General features: G+C 41.1%; 1 protein-coding gene across 4 annotated transcripts in view; it reads right to left on the bottom strand.

Moving 5' to 3' along the window:
• The window catches only part of LOC139339993 (diacylglycerol kinase beta), a 106930-nt gene that overhangs the window by 4080 nt on the left and 78984 nt on the right, over nt 1-23866 (bottom strand). For all 4 annotated transcript variants that reach the window (XM_070975521.1, XM_070975522.1, XM_070975519.1 and 1 more), the window contains one exon: nt 18069-18270. In XM_070975521.1, the coding sequence (XP_070831622.1) occupies nt 18069-18270 (202 nt within the window). The remainder of the gene's footprint in view (nt 1-18068; nt 18271-23866) is intronic.

Below are 23866 nucleotides of genomic sequence, written 5' to 3' on the forward strand. Positions count from 1 at the left end.
GCATTCAATACACACTAGCTCATACATAACCTAATATGATAGAGAAATGCTGTGTTTGTGTGGCTCCAGCAACTTCACAGGTTTTACAAATGCTTTGTGAAATGAATTAATAGAGAGAAATCTGAGAAATATTTCGTCTTCACAGCCAGTGTGATAATTTGTGAGGTGCTACCACAGAATCAAATCTCATACCAGCTTATACAACTGTGTTTGTGGTAAATCATCTACTTGGTACATGGTAACAGGAACCAAGCTGCCTGAGCTGACCACACTGACAGAGAGTACTACTAGACAACAGTCAGATTTTTCCATTATTCTTGTTCTGTTTGTTCTGATTATTGGACAGTGTGGTCTGGCCTTACACACACACACACACACACACACACACACACACACACACACAGAAAAACAAAAAACAAAACAAAAAAACAAAACAAAACCAAAAACCCGAACTGAGACAAGTCTCTGCCTCTGTAACCCATTCTCCACGGCTAATCATGCAGGTTAGTGTGGCACTCTGAGAGTTGATTAACTTTATTCAGGCAGGCTGGTGCTGGCTGAATACCTGAACAGTCCTTTCACATGCACATGAAAAACACTGGGTTTCCCCTGATTGTTTTTCTGTCTTTGTTCAGCACAGAAAAACAGAACTCTTCACACTTCAAATGTCAAAAAATCATCTTACAAGAGAGAGAGAATGACCTCTCCGACTATTATGATCCATTAAAATTGCAGTTCTCCAAATTGTGAATGCTTCCTTATAATTACATGCTTCAAATGTTAATGCAAGACGCAAAAAAATTAAAAAATAAATAAATAAAAGTACAGATGATCTAGATAAATATAAAGGTAATGAGTGTATGTCATGTAATGGCTCTAGCAGAGTTTGCTTCAGTGCAGCAGGAGAACAGTCAGACCATTTCCTGAGGGTCTCACTCCTTCAGCCCAGACAAGCTACGACTGGCAGTGCTGCCTGTTGTGACTGGAGCCACACGCTGCAGTTCTGTCTGTCTGTTACAGTGTAAACAATGCTAATAATTTCCCAATGCTGTCGCACTGGCTCACCTTGTTGGCTTTGTTTCAGACTACAAACAAGAAACTGATGTGTGTTTTGCTTTGCTCTGGAGATGAAACATGCTCTCCAAAAGCCTGATGCAACACAGGGCTCAGGACAAGCCTGCGTCACTTTCACATTTGGAAAAAAGTAAAAAGATTTTTAAATATCGCGACATACTGTAAGTATAGATTTACATGCTAATTCACTGTAACTGTAGGCAACACATCTATTAAATATTGACTTGTAAACAAATCCCTTGACTAATTTAAAAAATTGGTTATTTCTCTTCATCAATTATTCTCTAAGTGAAACAACACAAAGCAGCCGGGTGGTGTGTGTTTTATCATAATGTAGTTTGTTTCATTTCACATGTGTAAAAGCACAAGTGTGGACCTGCATGTGTGGCATTTAGAAAGTGCTGCCATGTCGTGCCTAGCTTCAAAGATGATCAAGGTTTAGATGGGAGTAAGTTTGCTGTTGCTGAGTCACTGGCACTTTAATATTTCAGATGACAATTCAAAAGAAAATGCCAGAGCAGTCTAAGGATCAAACGTTTAAAAACACTCAAAGGCTGCACTTTGTTTTTTTCAGTCCTCTGAAGATTTAAATGCTTGAGGCACGTGTATTAGTACAGAGGTGTGTGTGACGAATGTGAAAGGCTTCAACAGTTACCTTACAGTTGCTACAGAATTGACATCGCATTATTACAACACTATAAGAGATGTTGTGAGCAACATTTATGACGTGAAAAAAAGGGGTTTTAAATAAAGATTGACATGCTGTTTCAAAGTTTCTTCCACACTGTCCAGGTACAATTCTGTATACACTGTATTTGTTTAGGTCCTGTTTTTATACACTGAGTCTACAAAATATTGGAATCTGGAAAACTGTACAAGCTTTTCTTAGAGAGTTTATACAGTACCTGCAATAACTGATTTCCTGGACAGTATTTAAGCTCTTTAAGTTTTTCGTCTCCATCAACTCTTGAGGGAAACATCTTCTTAAGCTGCTGAGAACTTGACTTTCTTCACCAGCTAACCACTAATCTTGTGTGTTTACCATTTGCTGGTGGGCGGGCACAGTAGTGTGCAGTGGGTTTGTCAGAGCTAGTTGAAAGCCAGACAAATTTTCCAGGCCTTAAAACAAAAACAAAAGAGTTGCAACACACTAAAATGCTCCTTGGAGGTGAGGTTGGTTAATAATTCTCTGTAAATTTGTCACCACAAGTGAACCCTTTCACATTACATACAGTAATTTCACCCATTGATAATATAAAGATATTGACAAGTGCAGCTTTAACTGTATTCCCAACATAAAGCTCTAAATGCTGTTTCAAATCTTTCTCCACATTGCCTCTGATAAAATTTGATATAGAATCATTTATTTCTTTAGATCCAAAAGAATGAACCCCCAGTTACCTACAACTCTTAAATTCCCAGAAAAATACATAATCTCAGTGTCCTAAATGACAATACTGTACAATACTAATCACATGTTCATTATCCTGCATCAAATACAGACATTGTGCTTCAAGTTTAGTCTGCATGCTGTTACACAGGAGTAGACACATGTTCACCATATGCATCTCTGTCTCTGCAGACCTTTCCAGGAAATAATTATAATAGGATTGGACATCCATTAAGAAAAAAACGGACAGTTGGAGACTAAGGGATCAAGAGAAGGGGGGGGCACACTAGTGATACAATGGATACACATGACAGATGGGGATTAAGAAGAAGGCTGGATGTAAAGATGGACACAGTCTGTTATTTTCTGCAATTGAAAGATAGGGAGTGTGAAGGCTTACACTGCAAGGTTTGAAGAAAGAAGTGTAAAGATATTCTACTGAGTGTAGACATCCTATTTTAGGATTTTAAAACAGTACTATTTATGTATCCTCTTCCTGTTAGACTATTAAATATATAAATCCCCCTCCTTTGCACACCCACCTATACATTTCGACTTCCTCCAAATACCAAAAATGGGCATGCCATCCTGCCCGTGTCCTAGTGTGAGAGCATGATGGCAGAATAGCCCACTGTGCTGGTTCTCACCTCAGTGATGATTCCCGCCTCATCAGATCTCTGCGCTTTTGACTCTCAGGCAACCAGCACTGTTACTTCTCAGTGAGGTAGAGCTAAGAATAGAATAGAACAGCCTCTTACATAACGCAGCCACAGTGCATTCTGGGATGGGATGGCATTGCTTTGCCAGCAGCGGGCAGCGAGAATCGTCACTGCTGTGCTGCACTGTTTTCTCTGCTGTGCAGGCAAACTGAAGTCACTTAAAATTCATTTTTAAATTCATATTTTAAAAATCCTGCTTCATAGGGACTTGGTATGATATTTCTAAATACATTATGACAGAATATCATCTAAATGTCAGACTGATCGGAATTGTTGAATCATATACACATGTACTAAGATAAATGAAACATAGTTTATTCATAATTAAAATGTAAAATCTACATGTATATAATTATGAAACAAAAACTAGAACTAGAAGCTAGAAGCTAGAACACTAGAAGCTGGAACACTGTTTGGTATTTGGTGTTTGGATGGAGACTTTATTTCAATAAAGCAAACTGGACTTTGCATAAAGTAGTAATGTCAGTGAACTGCCTTTCCTGCTTAATCTCCATCTTATCGATCAACATGTGTCTTGTCCTGCACATGTAGCTTGTTCAGCGAGTAACTAAACAAGAGTTCACAGGGGAAAGACGCACAGCTAATGTCAGGTTGCAGGCTAGGTAGCTAATTAGCCAGATACCGACACTGTCACATCAGATAGTTTGTTGTATTGCTAAGCCTAAAGTTCTGCTAGAGTTAGTGAGACCTGACAGTGTTCCAAGACAAAGATGATGGCTCGTGTAATGTGTTTTTGTTACCACGGTGGATTTTAATTCCTGACGAGTGAAAACAATGGAAATGGACCTTGGACTGAATCATCTGTCAAGCAGCAAATGAATGTCATGATGAGGAGATCAAAAAGTCAAAAGACACAGCCAAAGAAAATGATTCTGACTGCTTCAGGAGTTTGGAAAGGGAGTGTGAGTGACACAACCTATATGTGGGCTCTGCAGTTTTTAGCTAATGCTATTCAGCCATAAGTAAATAGTACATTTGTTTGGGACTGTTTTCAGTCACAGAAGAAGAACACAGTTTTTGTGCTCTGATGAGAATTTACTGCATCATGTTGGTGTATCAGTGTAATAAAGGAACGTCATTAAGTAGCAATGGAAGTCTACAGCAGAGGCGAATAAGCTTCTGTACACCTTTGGCTGCACATACAACACTTGTTATCAGGATGCATTTCCTGTTGATTTGGTCTTGTCATGAGATTTGTTGACATTAATAAAAATACAGATTCAGTGATTTATAAAACCCTTCAATTAGAAGTGGAAAGATGAATTATAAATCCCAGCAAGGACTAGCTGCAGCTTTCATTGTGCGATAGCTTGAGGTGTTGGGCTATAATTACAAGCAGGCATATTTGTGTATCCTTCCACCGCCCACTTGCCCTCCCTCCCTGACCGGCCTGTTATTGTCTGAGGGTGGCCAGAGTTATGGCAGATGGTCAAGAGGAACTGCAGCTCACCTCGCCAGCACCAACGGAGGTAAAGGTATGGGGGAGAGCACTTGGCCATTTGACAAAGAACACTATGTTACTATGATGCAGTACAAAAATACACCTCACACACACACACACACCATGTTACTGAACCCTTGCATGGACTGTTAGCACCCAGATGGTGAAATTTACTTCTATATTTCTGTCACAGTTTTGTCCAGAAAAAAACTGTCATGAAAATTTTCCAGATGGGAGAGAAACAATCATGGGAAAGAACACATTAGTCCTCTTTGGTGTTTAAAGAAGCTTTAAGAAATGCCCCATGTCATCTTTTCCATTCCCATCCTGTTTGAAAGTGACTGGCCTCTTGAAGGATCAGTCATTTGTCATTCATTAACTTTGAGTAAATGACTGACTGGAAGGTCATGCACACTCCCACCATCCACTGAGAGCTTAGCAGCTTCATATAGGAACTATTTCCAGCTATACAGTCCGGTGGGGGTGAATCAAAGTAATTATAGTCTGCTGTTTCTGATGCGTGAGAAGAAAACAATATGCAGTCTCTGGATGTGATCGGCCTAATATAGCCTCCTTCATGATGTGTCACAGCTTGACTGTTGGTGGGGGTGGGGGGTGGCGAGGGTGGGGGGACGTTTGTAGACCTCAGGAAGCAAGGAAGTAGGAGCAAGTGAAGGCAAGGTGAAGGGAGGGAAAGAGCTTGGGGGTGTGATGGGTGGAACAGGAGAGGGAGGAGAGAGTCGGACAAGCAGGGAAAGAAAACAAATGAGTCATGGAGGGGAGACGCAGTGGGAACCTGGTCAGAACATACCTGAAATAGCAGGTTTCTAAAAAAAAACAGCACCAATGTTCTGCCAGAGTTGAACAACTTTTTTTGAAATTTAGAATTAGTTAATAATTACTGATTGAAAGAGGATTAACATCACTTTTTTTATTTATTACTCATCAGAAGTAATCAGTTAGCTCGGCTCCATCAAAGGTGCTTTCCAATGATGTTAAAGCTACTACACCCACGTCACATTTTCTGTGATGTGCAGGGGTGGAGGCATTTTCATTTTTGTAGAAATAAAAAAGAAGACATTGTGGTTAACCAGACAGTCCACAGTCTGGTTGTCTACTGACCAACAACGGCTATCTTGACAGATGTGACTGCTAGCATTGACCAGTGATTAGGTTCCTTTTCATCAGGAAGAAACAGGATGAAGGATTACTATTTGAAATTCAGTAATTACTTTAGTTTCTGATCTTAGTAACACTCTGTTCTATCGACATTTTTGCTCTCTACCTGTTTGCTGTTTCCCCAGGAGTCTGATGGATGGCTGATGTCAGCTTCAGTTCTGTGTAATCAGTGGACAGACAGGTGTGGGGGGTGTTAGCTTGGCACAGGACAAAAGATGTGGAGAGGAGAAAAATAAGTCTTCTGCCAACCCCAAAGTTGTATGTTCACACCTGGTTGGCTGGCCACTGGTTTGCTCCATTCCAGCTGGTTTTGGTCCAGAGTTGGAGGGTTTTTTAACCCAACGGCATCAGTGAGGACAGAACACTTGGGGAGTTGCATGCAGTCACTGGGGCTAAACTAGCTGTTGTTGGTATGCTTCTCAGTTGTTGTATCTTTGAGGAGCTGGAGTAAATGGAAATTATGGTGGTTCAATCCTTGACAGTGTATGGTTTTAGAAACTCATTACAGGTTTTCAGTGTAAGATTCTGGAAAGTAACAACTGTCAGATGAATGTAAAAAGTACAACATTTCCTTGTGAAATCTAGCTGAAAATGGAGATATCCACGTAAAGTAGAAGTGAATCATAATGGTGCTGAAGTATGTTCTTCAGTAAATGTACTTAGTTCCCACCGCAGATGATAAGACCAAAAACACGCTGTCATCACACAAGGGCTTCTGAGATTAGTAACTTTAGTAACTACTGACTTTCAAATTCTAATTTCTTGTACTACTTGTAATTGTATGCTAATGAGTACTGCTGCCCAGCACATTTTACAGCATACTCTTGGTACAATACCCACATTTCTATCTCTGTAACTATTGCTCACTGCATCCACTTTATTTATGTGCATCATTTCCAGCCCAATCCACAGGAGGAAGTTGAGGAAATCTGATCCAGGAGCAGGGAGGAAATAAACAGGGGAGGGGAGCGATGGTGCAGAGATAAAATTTGAGGAGGAGGAGCATGGTGATGGGATGGGTTGACACTGGGGCCTATGTACGTGAATCCTGTTCCAGTCAGCAGCTCTGGCCCACTTTATGCTTTCCTCCCCTACTCTGACTGTTGTCTTTGGACTTTTGACCCCACTTCAATTCCAAATTCAGACAGGTTGACTTTTTCTTTGCACCACAGCATACTTGGAATCCGTAAGATTGATGTCCACTCTAGGCTTTTCTTTTATTGAGTGTAATTTATAGCTTGATGCTAGAAGAGAAAGTGCTCTTGAAGATGAGTTCACAACACAGAGAAGCACATTAAAAGATGGTGTTTTTGAGTTATGTTATCCACTAACCTAACCTTGCTTTAGGTTAGTGACGAGGCACTTCCAGAATGTCTGCGCTGACATTTGACCTGAGCCCATTTGAACCTGACTTGCATCAGTTCTTTTTGTAAATGGGTACCTGACCTGACACTGAATTTTAGTGTTCAGAATGAGTGTGAAGTAATTCTTTAAAATGCATTGGGCAGTTGGAAGTGTCTTATCTTCTAAAAAACATATATCTTGGGAATTCATGACAAGAAGAAAAAGAAAGTGGTGTGCAAGAAAATAAGAGAATAGATCTTGAGGTTTTAGACCCATCGGAGGCTGCAGTTAAGCAGGTACTTCCAGTGTTGTTTAAACTGGGCAATATATGCAACATTCAAATTTCAATGACGCAACTGACTGTATTACATTTTATACAATAACACATTACTATAGGCTTTCTCTGTGTGTCTGTCTGAGTTGTCGTTTCTGCCCATGCAGAACAAAAACCAGAGCAGAAACACAATGACTCAGAGGACTGAAGTTTCATCACTGAGGTCAGAAGTGCCCAGGGCGTCTTTCACTCACTCTGGGTAACCCTGGCTGATTGCATTATCTGCAGCAAATGGATTTAAAAGCTTTAGTTTATTGCGCCAGAGAAAGCAACTGCCATAAACAATTAGTTGAATGATAAACATGCAGACACGCATACACACTGGCAGAAGCACACGAGCACAAACACGCTCTAAGGCACGCAGAAACTGAGACACATAAAATGCACACCTTGCATGGAGACACTCAGTTTCTCTCAGAAACTAGAGCACTTGTCTCTGAGCCCTATTTCCAAATAGCATTAGTAGGAGAAGCTAATTTAATAAGGGTTAAATCCTGAGGGACAACTCTGGAGCACAAAGATTCCATCACACGCACAATCTGAATGAATTCACACAGAAATATTTAGATATTTTACTAAAGCTATCTCTAACAGATGAAGCTAGTGGCCCAAACTTTATGCTCTTGACTCATATAAAAATAAATGAATGTACAGTATGTATACATGTGTGTAAATTATCAAAACATCCATATTTTAGACCGTGTTTACACCGAGGATTAATGTGCATCTTGGGTGATCGGATCACAAATGGACAGCTCAAAGTACAGGTGCGAATGCACCCAAGAACACACTGAGATTTGTCCACTCAGACTGCATTCAGAGGTGGTCTTCACTGCAAATGGTCACAATCTTTTTGGATTTTGTACGCAAATGTGTTCTGGACCACATTAAAAGGCGTACTCAACTGTAAGTGTAAGCACAAACTCATTCAAGCACCAATGGCATCATATTAATGTGCGAAACAACTAGAAGAAACCACGAATTTTGCTCTGTAAAATGACAGTTTCATGTTGGCAACTGTAGCTGCCAGTAGTTTACTGTAATTTAACAGGGGAATTTCTTACAGTGAACTCTGTGCTTGTTTTGGGGTTTAACTGTGTGGGGTTTCCAAATATTTTGTTCCAATTCTGTTCCTATTGGAATTTCTCCTTGCGGGACGAATAAAGGAATATTGAATATTGAATTGAAATATTGTTTTCATGATCAATGATGCAGTTGATTGGTTTTCGATTGAACAATTAACAAAAAGTGAAAAAACAACCACTACAATTTCCAACAGCCTAAGGGGATGAAATACTTGTCAGACCAAAACCCAGTCTCCTTTTTTCACATTGGAAAAGCCTGAAATAGGTACTGGGCAGCATTTTTCCTTTGATAAATGACTAAAATGAATATTCAGTTATCAAATTCAGCCATTTCTTGATAGTATTATTAAGTATAATATTAAGTAACCTCGTAACATGCACATTCCAATGCAACACTTCTACAAACTAAAGCCTCAAACATTACCTCAAGGTATACACAAACATTACATTGCAATGTGCATGGGTTTATGTATTTTTTCTGGTCAGTCTGTGTAATGAGATAAGGAAAAGTGAGGACAGTTTGTTCGTCTTCACTTCTTTAAGAGGCTACTTTGGAATTATAGACTGGATTTAGGTCAAGAGTTAAGACCAGGCTGATGATCTACATCATGAAAGCAGTCAGTGGCTGCAAAGGTTCTCACACGTACATGTATGTATGTGCATGTATACACAGTGCAGTGTGTACAAGTCTGCTCTGGGTTCTGTGGCTATAAATACCTGAGCATTGAGACTGAATGATCCCATGGAGCCAGAATCTTTAGATGAACTGAGACAGGGGCAGCAGAACAGGATGGTGGGGTCTTAAAAAAGGGCCTCAAATCACATGGTGATTAGAAATTCTTTAATTGTACTGTAAATGTGTTTCTAAATGATGCTATGTCTTGGTGGAGCACTCTAGCAATTTAGCATTACACTTTCATTAAGTTGGGGACTCACAAGAGACTGATTTAAAGTCAAAATCAAAGCAACAAAAGCCAAAATATCTTCACCTTTAACCAAAATGCAATGCAATGCAATTTCGTAAGACACTCACTGCCTACTAAATACCCCCATCATTGACATTTCACACGTTTGTAAATGCTTTCTGCTAAATGTTTGAATTCTCAAGCCTTCAAGACTTCATGAGTGAAACTGGTGGATTTAACCATTAAGATTACTGAAGACCAGACTCTCCGATACTGTGGTCCAGAGGGGGCAAGACGAAACTCGTAGTCAGGGTCACAGAAATAGGAAACAGGAGAGCAGACGAGGTCGAAGGCAGGCTGGGTCGAAACCAGGGGATCTGTCTGAAGGTGTACGCTGGAGAGTCTTGCATGAGAGCTAGAACAATCTGGCGAAGAGTGAGTGGGAGGAAGCGGCTTAAGTATGGCACTGATTGTGATTAGCATCAGGTGTGCGCTGGCTGAGCAGGTGTGCAGATGAGAGAGAGCGTGGCAGTGGACAAGAAGCTGGCAGACTGTGACACCCCTCACATACTGACTGTTTTTATGAACAGAAAACCACTAAACAGCTGCACTAAAAAGAGCCTTTCATGTTTTTCGCATTTTAGAAGCCACTGTAGGATCTCCTACAGGAGAGACATTGGTAACAGGGACAGTGAAAGGCAATGTGTTTCCAAGGACCATTTTACTTATTCAAGTCCAGGTATCAGGTAAAGTTGTATAATACAGAATTGGGAAGATGGTGACTGCACAATCAACGTTTTCTCCATTTTGTTGGAAGTCCTTTTATGTAGCAGAGTGGAGCAGAGAACAACTGTGTTTCTGTTGTACGAGGAAAGTCTTTTCAGCCACTGAATAATGCTGGGCAACACCTGCATGTGATGTGAGGTTCAGTTCACAGTGAAAGGCGGCTGTTTGAGTCCATAAGTTTGAAAACTGCATAAAGTTAATGAACAGGATTATAAAACAATTTTCACCTATAGCCTATTTTACCTATTTAAAATTTTTATACCAATTTTTTTTTTATAATTGTTTCAACCACTATAGCCACATTTTCACCACAGGGACACAGGTCGAAAATAAGCTCTGGGAAACCTATTGCAATCTCCAAACCCTGTTCAGGGTGAAGAACTTTCCAAGAGTGCAGGAGGTTTTGGGATGGGGCTTGCAGTGCTGAACATTTCTGACTGGCTGACTACTTGCAGCATTTTATTTCTAACATCATTTTTAAAAATCATCAGCCACAAACCAATTTGTTTTTTGTGCTTCAATACATCAACATAGAGAGAAGAAAACATATGGCATACAGTGACATATACTTTGTTGTATAAGTTCTGTGCAAAAATTATGTGTAAAAACAGCTGTCACCTTTTCATACATTAGTGGACCTATTTGCTTAATCATTGTTAGTCTATAGACCATAGTGGAAACATTTTGAACATTTTGGTTCCTTCAAGAGCAGTTTCTGGGACTAAAATTGCAACAGTCCCAGTTCCACCCATAATACATTTAACAAGTTCAAAATAATCATTTTTAGAACGATGCTGACAGCGATGCAGGTGGACACCCCTCTAGTGTCCTGGATTGTGGACTACCTGACTGGCAGACCACAGTATGTGCGCCTGCAACACTGTGTGTCAGACAGAGTGGTCAGCAACACTGGGGCCCCGCAGGGGACTGTTCTCTCTCCCTTCCTCTTCACCCTGTACACCACGGACTTCAACTATTGCACAGAGACCTGCCACCTTCAGAAGTTTTCTGATGACTCTGCAATGAGGGTGGGTGGGTGATGAGGATGAATACAGGGCTGGATAACTTTGTCACATGGTGTGAGCAGAACCATCTGCAATTAAACGTGGCAAAGACTAAGGAACTGGTAGTGGACCTGAGGAGAACCAAGGCACCGGTGACCCCTGTTTCCATTCAGGGGGTCAGTGTGGACATTGTGGGGGGTACATATTAACAATAAACTGGACTGGGCAAAGAACACTGATGCTCTCTAAAGGAAGGGCCAGAGTCGACTCTCTCAGAGGCAACTGAGGTCCTTTAACATCTACCGGACTATGCTCAGGATTTTCTATGAGTCTGTGGTGGCTAGTGCTATTCTCTATGCTGTTGCATGCTGGGGCAGTAGGCTGAGGATGGCAGATGCCAACAGACTCAACAAACTGATCCGCAAGGCCAGTGACGTTGTGGGGAAGGAGTGTGACTCTCTGACGGTGGTGTCAGAGAGGAAGATGCTGACCAAGCTACGGACTATCTTGGACAATGTCTGACACCCACTTCATAAAAACACAAAAGTTCTTACAGTGAGAGACTCATCCCACCAAAATGCAAGACTGAACGCCACAGGAAATCATTCCTGCCTGTGGCCATCAAACTGCACAACTCCTCCCTCTGAATGGCCTTTGTCTAAGTATATATATACATATATGATGCCTCTTGCATGTAATTAGTGATTCTCCCTGAGTGTCCAATTCAGTAGAACGGGTAAACTACAAATTATGGGCTTTTAAACTCATTGCTAGTGGTTGAAAAAGTCATTAATGGTCACTTTCAGGATGGACCTGGCCTCTTGAACAGGGGAGTAACATTCAATGTGCACATTTTCTGAATTCATTAATATTCTGTGAGCTGAATGGGAACCTTTACCGGCCAGATGTGACCTGCTGGCTGCCATTTGACAATATGGGCTGGGTCCAGATTGACTCTCCAATGTGTCTGGATGCAGACAGAGGTCCAGATTTTGAGAAGTCCGGATAAAGTCCGTCAGCTGCAAACACACGTGACTGAAAGTGACTGATATAAGCCATCCATATTTTATCTTATAAACAGTTTCTTTCACTATGTCTTCACTCTGTGTCTTCCATTCCTCCTGTGTCTAGCTTTTCCTCTCCTCTAGTCTTTACTTCAGTATAGCCCTGAGGTCTCCATGGAAACAAGGTTTAGTTCAGTCAGCAAAGACATAGAGTCAAAGTAGGTGAGAGAGACAGAAGTGGGATGAATCGAGAAAACCTTGGTGAAAGCATAGATTATTTTCTGTGTTTGTGGACATCAAACAGGCTGAAACAGCAGGTTTGAAATAACTCATTCTGGAGATTAACCATATTGTAAAAATGTATACTGGTAAAACCAAACAGTCATATGCATAAATAATGGTTGAGGGTTTTTTGGGTTTTTTTTTGTTCTTATCTCAATTTGATTGGCTTTTTTGGATACCACTTTGCTCATGATTGGCAAAAATACTGTATACAGTTGTATACATTTACATTTAACTACATTTCAAAATATAGAGTGAACATCATTGTTTGCTTTATTGCCAATATTATCCATTTTATTGGTGGTAATGTATTTAAATGTTCTGATTTATCTTAGGACAAATTTTTGAGACATTCGTGCTACTCTTGATTTGCTCTTACATAGCAAAACTTCCTGATGGAATACAAGAAGAAGAAGAGAACAGGCATGGTGATGTGAGTAAAGTCCTTTCCTGGACATGTCACTTGTAAGTCACACACAAGTGATGAAAAACATGTCCCACATCATAAATAATAATTTCCTCTTTACAGAGAGATAGGAAAATTGCTCAAGAGTTGGCTAGTAAAATAAAATCCTTATTTCCTTGAAGTCAGGGATCACATATGAGACAGATTTCAGAAAGAAAATCAAGGCGTCAGAGGCCAATACACTCCTGATCAAAATTTTAAGACCAGTTGAAAAATTGCAAGAATTTACATTTTGCACTGTTGGATCTTAAGAAGGTTCTAAGTACATCTTCAAAATGCAAAAAGAAGAAATGGGAGTGAGACAAAAAAAATTAAACTGAAATAGGCTGTTCATTAGCTGATCAAAGGTTTAAGACCACAGCATTTAAAAGCCCAAATCTTCGCAAAAATGTGGGTTCAGTGTCATTTTCTGTCAGGTATCCACACTGTCATGACCTCCTGATGGCAAAGGCAAAAAAGCTTTCTCTTTTTGAACGCGGTCAGATTGTTGAGCTGCATAAGCAAGGCCGCTCGCAGCGTGCCATTGCTGCTAAGGTTGGACGCAGTAAGACAGTCATTTTGAACTTCTTAAAAGATCCTGAGGGTTATGGAACAAAAGAGTCAAGTGGGAGACCCAAAGAAATTTCACCGGCCCTGAGCTGGAGGATCCAATTGGCTGTCCGTCAAGACACGGGACAATCCTCAGCCCAAATTAAGCTTGTCACTGGTGCCAACTGCAGTCCCATAACCATCAGAAGGCATCTGCAAGAGAAGGGTTTTAAGAACAATAAACATCTTCAAAGGCCTCGTCTCCTTCAATGGCACAAAATTGCCCGTTTGGAGTTTGCACAAGAGCACCAAACATGGGACACTAAAAGGTGGGAGAAAGTTTTATTCTCTGATGAGAAAAATTTAACCTTAACAGTCTTGCTGGCTTCCAACGTTACTGGCATGACAAGGAGATCCCACCTGAGATGTTTTCTACACGGCACAGTGGAGGGGGCGTCATCATGATCTGGGGGCTTTTTCCTTCAATGGAACAATGGAGCTTCAGGTTGTGCAGAGGCATCAAACGGCAGCTGGCTATGTGGAGATGTTGCAGGGGGCATCCCTCATGACTGAAGGCCATCGTCTGTGTGGTAATGACTGGGTTTTTCGACAGGACAACGCTGCAGTTCACAGTGCCCGCCTGACAAAGGACTTCTTCCAGAGAAATAACATCACTCTTTTGCACCGTCCTGCATGTTCCCTGATCTAAATCCAATTGAGAACATTTGGGGTTGGATGGCAAGGGAAGTTTATAAAAATGGACACCAGTTCCAGACAGTGGATGCCCTCTGTGAAGCCATCTTCACCACTTGGAGCAACATTCCCACTAGCCTCCTGGAAACACTAGCATCAAGTATGCCAAAACGAATTTTTGAGGTGATTAACAACAATGGCACAGCTACTCATTACTGAGTCCTTTTTTGAAAATTTCATTACTATTTTAGGGGGGGGTTAGGTTTTTTTTGAGATATGGTCTTAAACTTTTGATCAGCTGATGAACTGCCTATTTTAGTTTAATACTTTTTGCAATAAATTGCTTACTCAATTTTTTTTTTCTTCTTTTTGCATTTTGAAGTTCTACTTAGAACCTTCTTAAGATCCAACAGTGCAAAATGTAAATTCTTGCAATTTTTCAACTGGTTTTAAAATTTTGATCAGGAGTGTATATCCTGACTTTCACTCCCTAATATAGTTTGAGCTCCAAAAATGCTGGGTGTTACATTTTGCAAAATGCAACCATCTTTCTGCAAGACCTGACTGGTGTGTTAAATGCTCATCTGTCGAACTCCACATATCTGTGTAATGCAGGCTTTCTGTCAAAAAATTGTAGAAATTACACTCTTAAGCTTGTGCGGCAAGAGGGTTACTTTCTTTGAAAACATTGTTCGATAAGCAGAAGCTGAAGTGATGCAATGTTTAGTCAACCTCTTCCATGGTTGGTCCAAAGGACCCACCACCAGGAGCTGCACCACCAGCTCTGGAGAAGCAACCAGCCATGGCCTAATATAGTTTGAGCTCCAAAAATGCTGAGTGTTAAATTTCCCAAAATGCAACCATCTTTCTGCAAGACCCGACCAGTTTGTTAAATGCTCATATCTGTCAAAGTCCACATATCTGTGTAATGCAGGCTCTCTGTTTAAAAATTGCAGTGCCCAAAGCAAAATGCAAGACATCTCCTGGTTCTTTTACTCTTGACAGCTCCAAAGCCACAGAGGACATTATACAACTGTTTTCTAAGCAGAGTAATACTCCTTGTGATGAGTAAACTGAACTTTACGTGAAAGCAGATAAACTCAACACTCAAGTAGTGAGCATGCACAGTGTCTATCTACTGGTGTCACAAACTGCTGAAATATCATCGTCCAGAGTGTCACAATTGTCAAAGCATCCAAAATATCAAACATTTTTTATACAAACTGGACTTTCTTAAGAAGCAGCTCTTTTTGAGCACCAGCTACAGCAATTTAAAGCTAAACCATTAAGAATCAAAGGCCAAGATATGAAGGTGAAAGCAGCAGTGTCCAAACATTGTAGAACATAGTACATGGATGTCTAATTACACAGAGCAATAATCAGAAAAACACTATTGGAATTACCAGTGCATCTACAAATACATGATTTTCAAGAAACATTATTGAAGTTGAGAAAAATGAAAAGAATGTACCACTGTAAACCACATTCAGTTGCAGCCTATTCTGTTGCGATTTTAGTATGAACCACGAACAAGCTGCTGCCACACATCAAGCAACCACTAAAGGGTCAGACACCATGGACCAGATGATTATAGGCAGTGTTATGTCATCAACTCATTGATTGTATCTTTGATATAGCATAATATCACTGATAATACAGAGCAGGGTTTCCCATAGCATTATTACTATATATGGGGGTGCACCACCTGACTCTTAAAGCTGCAGTAGGTAACTTGTATGAAAGTAATTTTTTTGTCATATTTTCTAAAACTGTCCCTATGTCCAGACAGCAGTACATGTAATCTGTGAAAAAACCCGGCTCCATTGGTCCCACCTACTGCTCCTACTGCGATTTGCAAGAATCCACCGCGCCTGACGCAATCAGAATCAGGATCAGAATCAGATATCCTTTATTGATCCCAGAAGAAATTGTTTTTGTCACAGTACTCCTTAAAAGAATAGAAGAAATAGAAGAGATGAAGAAGAGGTAGAAGAGATATAGAAGAGAAAGAAGAGATAAACATGTAAGAAGATATAAACATGTATATGCAATTAAAAGAGAAATATATACACACACACACACACACACACACACACACACAAAATATATATACAGATAACTAAACAAAATATATATACAGATAACTAAGCAAATATATAAACTGAGACACGGGCCATTCAAAACAACCAATCAGAGCCAGAGGAGCATCTGAGGGTGTGTCTGACATCTGTCAATCACTACTCACACATGCTGCAAATCGCCCCCTCCCTCCGCTCATGCTGCCAGCCATGAGCGGAGTCAATAGGCTAGTGAGAGCTATGGTGGAGCAACAGCCACCCGCAAAGGGGAAACTGCCCATACCGCTGCTGCCAACAACCGCATATACGGCTAAGAAAACAAATAACCATAAAGCTAATATGGTGATTGTTACAGTAACACTCTGCAGCGTGTACGGTATGTTAGCTACTGTGATGTAATGGCTGGGCAGAGTTAGCTTGTTTCCGATGCTGAGGCTAATGTTACTGGTTGTCATGGCAGCCGTACAGACACTGCAGGGAGGAGGGGCTTGGAGGCAGGGCATGAGTGCAGCAGAGAGGGAGGGGTTAGTGACATGGAACTTGTGTTGGTTCAAATTTTCAGGCTAAGTCTGCTCTCTTCTCGATCTTACCTAATGCAGCTTTAAGGTCTAAAGCAATATACTATACTTTCATGAATGTAAATATACTCACAAACAGCTCAATCAGTCACTATCAGATGGGAATGAGAGAAGAAAAAGTTACCATATAAGCAGCAGTGCAAGTCAAACACTAGGCCAAAGTTAGTTTGATGTTCGATAATCATTAGCTGGACAAGTGATTTATTGAATAGAGTCAGCATTGAGTTGAATTAATATCCATCTAGGTTGCACCAAGGTCTCTGTTCAGAGAGATATTTCAAAGATGGGCACAGATTTGCAGCTGTATCTCTCTGTTTGCCCCTCCTGACAGACATCCTGTGGCTGAAATTCAACGTGCGTCACTCAGAGGCTGGCTACCTATGCATGTATAAAGCTGAAAACACAGACTGAATGCATTTTTCTGGTGCTTTTCTACACTACTTTGACCATTCAAAGCCCTTCACAACACATGCCACATTCACCCTTTCACACGCACACATTCACACATTGATGACACAGCATCAGCTCTGTATCTTGGCCAAGGACACTTTGACATGGAGAAGCCGGGGATGGAACCATGAGACTGTTCAATTCTGCACAACTCTGTTTATCTGATGACATCATTACACTGTGACATCACTGCATACCACTGAATTAATCTGGGTGATATTGTTATGGATTTTATCAAAGAAAATGCATTATCACTCACTGCACTGAGGAGCTCCATCAGTGACAGGATGCTACATACAAAGTGTGTGAAGGAGCGGTATCGTAGGTCATTCCTTCCTGCAGCTGTCAGACTACACAACAAAAACTGCTCCAAGTAATGTGTGAATTATGCAATAATCTGTGCTATAATCTATGCAATCCAACCTGTACATAACAGTCTGTAAATACTATTTATTATTTCTTAAGATGATGTTTTTTTTTTTTTATTACACTCTTTTGTATATACTTATTGTTTTTACTCTATCCGCTTTATTGGTGCTGCTGTAAACTGGAATTTCCCCTTGCGGGACTAATAAAGGAATATTGAATATTGAATCTTTGTTCTCTTTCAACAACACAATGCCCCATGTTCAGACCATTTTTTAAGGGCATGAAGAGATTTTTCATAGAAAAAAAAGTTGTGTCCTCATTCATCCCCTTTGACTCACCTTGCATGCAAAATTTGAGTTCTTTAGCATCTGTGACGGTGCTGGCAGGCATCCTGTCAGGAACCTTCTTGCTCATGCGGTTGTAGCTCCTCCTCTTCTTTGACTCACCCCACAAGTTGGAGCCACCGTGCATGCTGGGAATGTTGAGCACAGCAATGCCTTCTAAGGAGGTGTTGCTGAGGTCCAAGATGATCCCATCACACTAAGGAGGAAATAACAGAGTAGACAAAAACAGACAGAAAGAAGAAAGACAAAGACAAATAATTATGAAGAAACATTCAAGACAGAATCTCAGAACACACAATAAATTCAATCTGACATGAGTACTCTGCTTATCACTGACTGACAAAGACATAAAAGCTTCGTCCTCATTCCCCTGTACGTGGACAGAAGCTGCGAGATGACAGCCACCATGGTAATATTGCATTATATTAATTTGGTAGATGCCAAGCAACCTACAATAAGTACATTCTAACGACAAGAGCAAAAGCAAGATTCAAAATTGGTTTATCCCTTTTAAATAAATAACTGCAGTATGGGGCTGCACGGTGGCGCAGCAGGTAGTGCGCGTGCCTCACAGCAAGAAGGTTGCCGGTTCGATCCCCAGGTCAGACGGGGCCTTTCTGTGTGAAGTTTGCATGTTCTTCCCGTGCATGCGTGGGTTCTCTCCGGGTACTCCGGCTTCCTCCCACAGACCAAAAACATGCTCATTAGGTTGATTGATGACTCTAAATTGTCCGTAGGTGTGAGTGTGAGTGTGAATGTTTGTTTGTCCTTGTATGTGGCCCTGCAATCGGCTGGCGACCGGCTCAGGGTGTACCCCGCCTCTCGCCCATTGTAGCTGGGATAGGCTCCAGCCCCCCGCAACCCCGAAAGGGATAGGCGGTATAGATAATGGATGGATGGATGGAACTGCAGTATGTTCAGTGCTTGACAGTTTGATCCCAGTTTCTTGAGCCTGGTGTGTTGTGCCACAGACTCATTTAGATAAAGTTGAGGTCAAGTCATGTTTATTCAAATACAGATATGGCGGACGGTCCATCAACTCACTGCGGTATATCCATCAAGCACCGCGTGGCGATGTCTCCTGCTCTCCATAGAAAATTAATAGAATCCTTTGACTTGATACATCATTGCATGCAGTCTGTACACTCCACCCCGCTGCCCTGACTTCTCGTTACAGTCAGAACAAAGAAGAGCTTTGAATCATCCTGATTCAAAGATTATCAACTCCCAGATTCATCACTATTCTAGTTGGCACCACCAGACTTGACGGTCAACGGTGACTGACAAGTCTCTTTAAGACCTTTATGTGGTGTCTTGACATCCACTCCACCTGCATGTCTGATGTCAGCCAAGCAAACCTACACATGTCACATGGGGGAATCACAAAAATAGCTGGCTGTCATCAGCATAGCAGTGGTAGGAGAAGCCATATGAGTGTAGAAGATGAAGAGAAGAGGGATGAGGAGAGAGCATTCTGTGTTTTAGACATGATCCTTTTCTGTCACCTGGACGTTGCTACCCTTCAGGTAGGATGCAACAGGGAGAGTGCACGGCCTGAGATGCCCAAAATGTGGGAGGAGGGATTTGGTTGTTAACCATGACAAAGCATGATTAGGCACAGGATAAAAGGGGAGAGATCTCTCCTGTCCTGAATTCTTGACGCTGTCTTTGTTCATTCCGTGTGAGTACTACGTTTGCTATCTTCTCTCCTTGTGAGTCGTGCTAATGTTTAGCTTTGTTGGACTGCCAGTGTGCTTTGTGTTTCAGTTGTTTGCCTGCCTTGTCAGCATGTGCCTTACCTCAGAAACCCGATTTGTTGGAGCTCCCTTTGTTTATTTCCACTCACCTTTGGGTGCGCTTTATTTGGTTCCTTTTCCACTCCTTTGAGTGTGCTTTGTGTTTGTTTTTGTCCACTCTTTATGAGTGTGTTTTTTGTTGCACAGTTCTTGTTTAAAATAAATTATTGTTGTTAAGGGATGATAAAATCCCTCTCTGGTCTGCTTTATTTGGTCCTAAGAAATCATTCAGGTGTTCTGCCTAACATTGAGGTCAGAGCAAAGAGAGTTCACATGGCATGGAGCAAGATGCAGAGCTTCTGCCATTGCAAGGAGGGCCATTTCAGTTGAGTGGCCACCTTTAGTCTGAAAGATTGTTCTATGAGCAGTAAGCGGACAGTTGGTTGAAAGCAGTACACTCTAGTGTCTTAGGTAGTGAGGGATATTGCTTTTTTTTTTTTTTAAGAAAGCAGCAGAATCCTCTTTGGGGAGATGTGTGGAAGGAAGAGTAGGAGGTGGGGACCAGAGCAGGTAGAAAAAGGTCTTGAAGAGTTTTCTGGGATTTGAAGCACAGAAGCAAACTAATATGATACATCATGCATTGTGTCCATCTTTACAAAGAAATGTATTGTGGTACAAAGTCAGTCCTTGAAACTGTGTTGATGTTTTCAATGTCAAATGCCATAAGCTCAACTGTGTAGGCAAACATTTCTTCACCAGATATCTTCAGACATTGGCAAGTCACAAAATAACAATGAGGATGAATACATAGAAGTCGGGTGGAAAAGTTTTGTTTCAATTTTTGGCAAACTACCAAGTTAAGTGGATCATTTGAGGTCATTCAGAACCAGTTTTAAGGTAATTAATGTAGGATTTACATGTTCTATTGACATAAGATGAGGCAGGACTGACAGTCAGAGTTGCTTTGGAGTACTCTTGCAGGAGGGAAAAGCTATGCTCTCACAACAGAGCCCGTCCTGTTGTGTTGGTCCTCAAGAAAATGAAAAACTCATGAGGTAGTGTCCAGTTTAAGCTAAACTGGTGCTATTTTGTCATCAATCTGGGGCTTATTATCCAATGATTTTACTGGGATTCACTCAAGGCTATTCTTAGTCCTCCCCTGCTGAAATATATTAAATCACCTTGCTTGTTTTGTCTCTGTACTGTCACTGAAATCTATGCAGCTTTGTAGCTTAGCCCCTCCACTAACTCGCCACCACCTGTGTCAAGGCCCCATCAAAGCTCCCTTTGCTACTCTTTGAAGGGCTTTGGTCCTATAAATAAATCTGATCAACAGGGTCAACTACAGTTAAAATAAGTAATGCCACATTTCCACTAGCGCGGCTCGACTCGACTCTACTCTACCCGGTTGTTTTGTTTTTCCATTAGGGATACTACCTGGTACCTGATACTATTTTCAGTACCTGCTCTGGCGAGGTTCCAAGCAAGTAGAAGGGATACTATATGTGTGACGTCAACAGCCTGTCGGCCACTGATTGGCCAGAGAGTGTTGTCACTGGTCTGCGACATCCAACACCGGAAAAACAATCCCGCCCCCTCCATTGTAACGCCGGGCAACAGCAACCGCTGACTTTATTCTTTATTCTCACTTGAGGGAAATGGCTGCTGGTAAAATATCACCGTGGTCCGTCGACGAGGTCCAGACTTTTCTGGGTTTGGTGACAGATGAAAGAATATAACATCGCCTCGATGTCCTCCATTGTTTGTCAGCTCTGTTTGCGTCGCGTACAAATTGACGTCATGGCAGTTTCGCACAGCCGTGGTATGACGACCCCGCCTACGTTGAGGAGGTACTATGAAGTACTCAATTGTAATTGAAATTCAACCAAACCAAGTAGAGTAGAGTAGAACCGAGTCGTGTAGAGCTGGAACTGTGTAATGGAAATGCGCCATTAGTGTCCAAAATAGTGTTTGTTGTAGGTGTCAGATTAATGGTCTGATGCATTAATGTGGATTAAGAGTTACTACAAGGTTACTACAGTGTTTCTCTGAGTAACATAGCTTCTTGTGTGCATTTGAATGTACTGAGAGGAAGCTAATGCTAACATCTAAGTGGCTAAGATATTACAGCTGCAGTGTATCAGTTGCTGTATCAGAGTAACATAACTGTCTATGCTTGGAACTACTTTGCACACCAGTGATTCGTTTAAGACTGTAAGATTTATTTTGGCCTGATGCTTTACCTGGACCAAAGCCAAGTGAATAGTTGTGTGAAGCAGCAAAACAGACGGCAATAAAATAAGTTGCCAAATGTCAATACGTACTGTATGATACTAATGGATATATATAGTAAATATATGATATTTGGCACACTTAGCCTAACTTTGAATTACATTGTGTCTAGCCTCATCTGGGTTCATCAAATAATTCAAACACACCAGAGAATGTCAACAACATATTGCTATGACTCAGCATGCACGGCTGATTCATGCTGAGTCAAAGCAGCCGCAAATGTACTTCACTGTGTGCTCAAAACATGCAGGCAAACCATCACATAAAGTGTGCGTGTGAAAAGCTAAATAACACTGGATTAAGCTACATACTTGTGCCTGCACATATGTACTGCAAATGCGAAAACGTACACACACAATGATAGCTAACCCGACTTGCAACTTCAGATTCTGGACAACTCTGTAAAGTGTGTATAGAGGTGTTCAGACTGTTCTTTGGTTCATACCTTTCCTGAACCAGTAATCCAGTAGACGTACATTCATGCTGCTTTCACATCCTGTACATATATTTTCATTTACCTTTATGCAGTGTACACTACCTTCAAACACATGCATGTATTGTCACTTTTGCACTTGAGCTTTAGAACAACCTTTCTTTTGTGTAATTTCTGGAAAAGAAATACAGTCTTACATTTGAACCACTAAGATACAAAAATGTTTGTACACTCCCACACTGTCACACTCACTCCCATTGGTGTTGCTGCTTTCTGCTGTTTCCCTTGTCAAAATTCCAGTTCTCCCTTGTAAGGTCATAGTAATACAAGCCCAACAATTAATACAGCTGCTTCACAGTAAAAACTGTCAACATGACACCTGCACTCTCTCCTTTTCTGTCCATTTCTGCCTTTGGCTCTCCACTCTCCAGTCTCTCTCTGCGTGTGTGTGTCTGCCATTTCTACCCTGAGGTACAGCTCCTCTCACTAGATCACCTCCCAAAGGTGTCCTGCCTGTGCACATCACCTGACCACCCTTATGATTTGCTGCCTGCCACAGATTTTCCCCAGTTTCTTATTAAACATGATGTCACCTTATGTGGAAATCAAACCCCTCTCAGTGGTAAACACGTCCTCATCTCCCCATGTGCATTCACATGGAAGAGCTGTTTTACAAAACAACTTCAGACAAAAGCTTTTATGTACAGACCGCCTATGAGAGGAAACATTACATGATACCTTCTAAGAGGCTCCCATGTACCTTTCATGAAAAAAAAACACTGACATATAAAGTGTAGTTCAGATTAGTGGGGGTTATTTGTGATTTCTACTCTCCTCAGTCTAGTCAGTAACTTTGGAGGATGTTACGAAGTTGCTTTTAAGCCTTGTAGGGCCTGTCATAATCAATGATTACAAATATTTTTCTGATGATAACAATAGGAAACTATCACACCATACAATGACAAATATGAGAAATGCTAATGAATGAGCTGAATGAGAGCAGATTAAGCATATTTAGCTTAATGAATAAGTCTCAAGACATTCTATACAATGAGTCAACCACACTGTCAATCATCATCTCACAACTGTCTGCGTGTTATACCTGTATCTCATTCTTCTGCGCCATAGAGCTCCATTATTTTCCAAATTTTTTCTGTATGGTGGCCTGTGCCTTTGCAGTCTGCAACCTCACTGCTACATGCCACAGTATCATCCATACTGGAATAATTATGTCTTTAGTAGGAACCAACAGACTTGTGGCCTTAAAGAAAGTAGTAGAGCTCTATATTGATGAAGGCAATATTTATGAGAAGACAAATACATATGGAGAT

Source organism: Chaetodon trifascialis, chromosome 12, assembly GCF_039877785.1.
Source record: "Chaetodon trifascialis isolate fChaTrf1 chromosome 12, fChaTrf1.hap1, whole genome shotgun sequence".
NCBI classification, from domain to species: Eukaryota; Metazoa; Chordata; class Actinopteri; order Chaetodontiformes; family Chaetodontidae; genus Chaetodon; species Chaetodon trifascialis.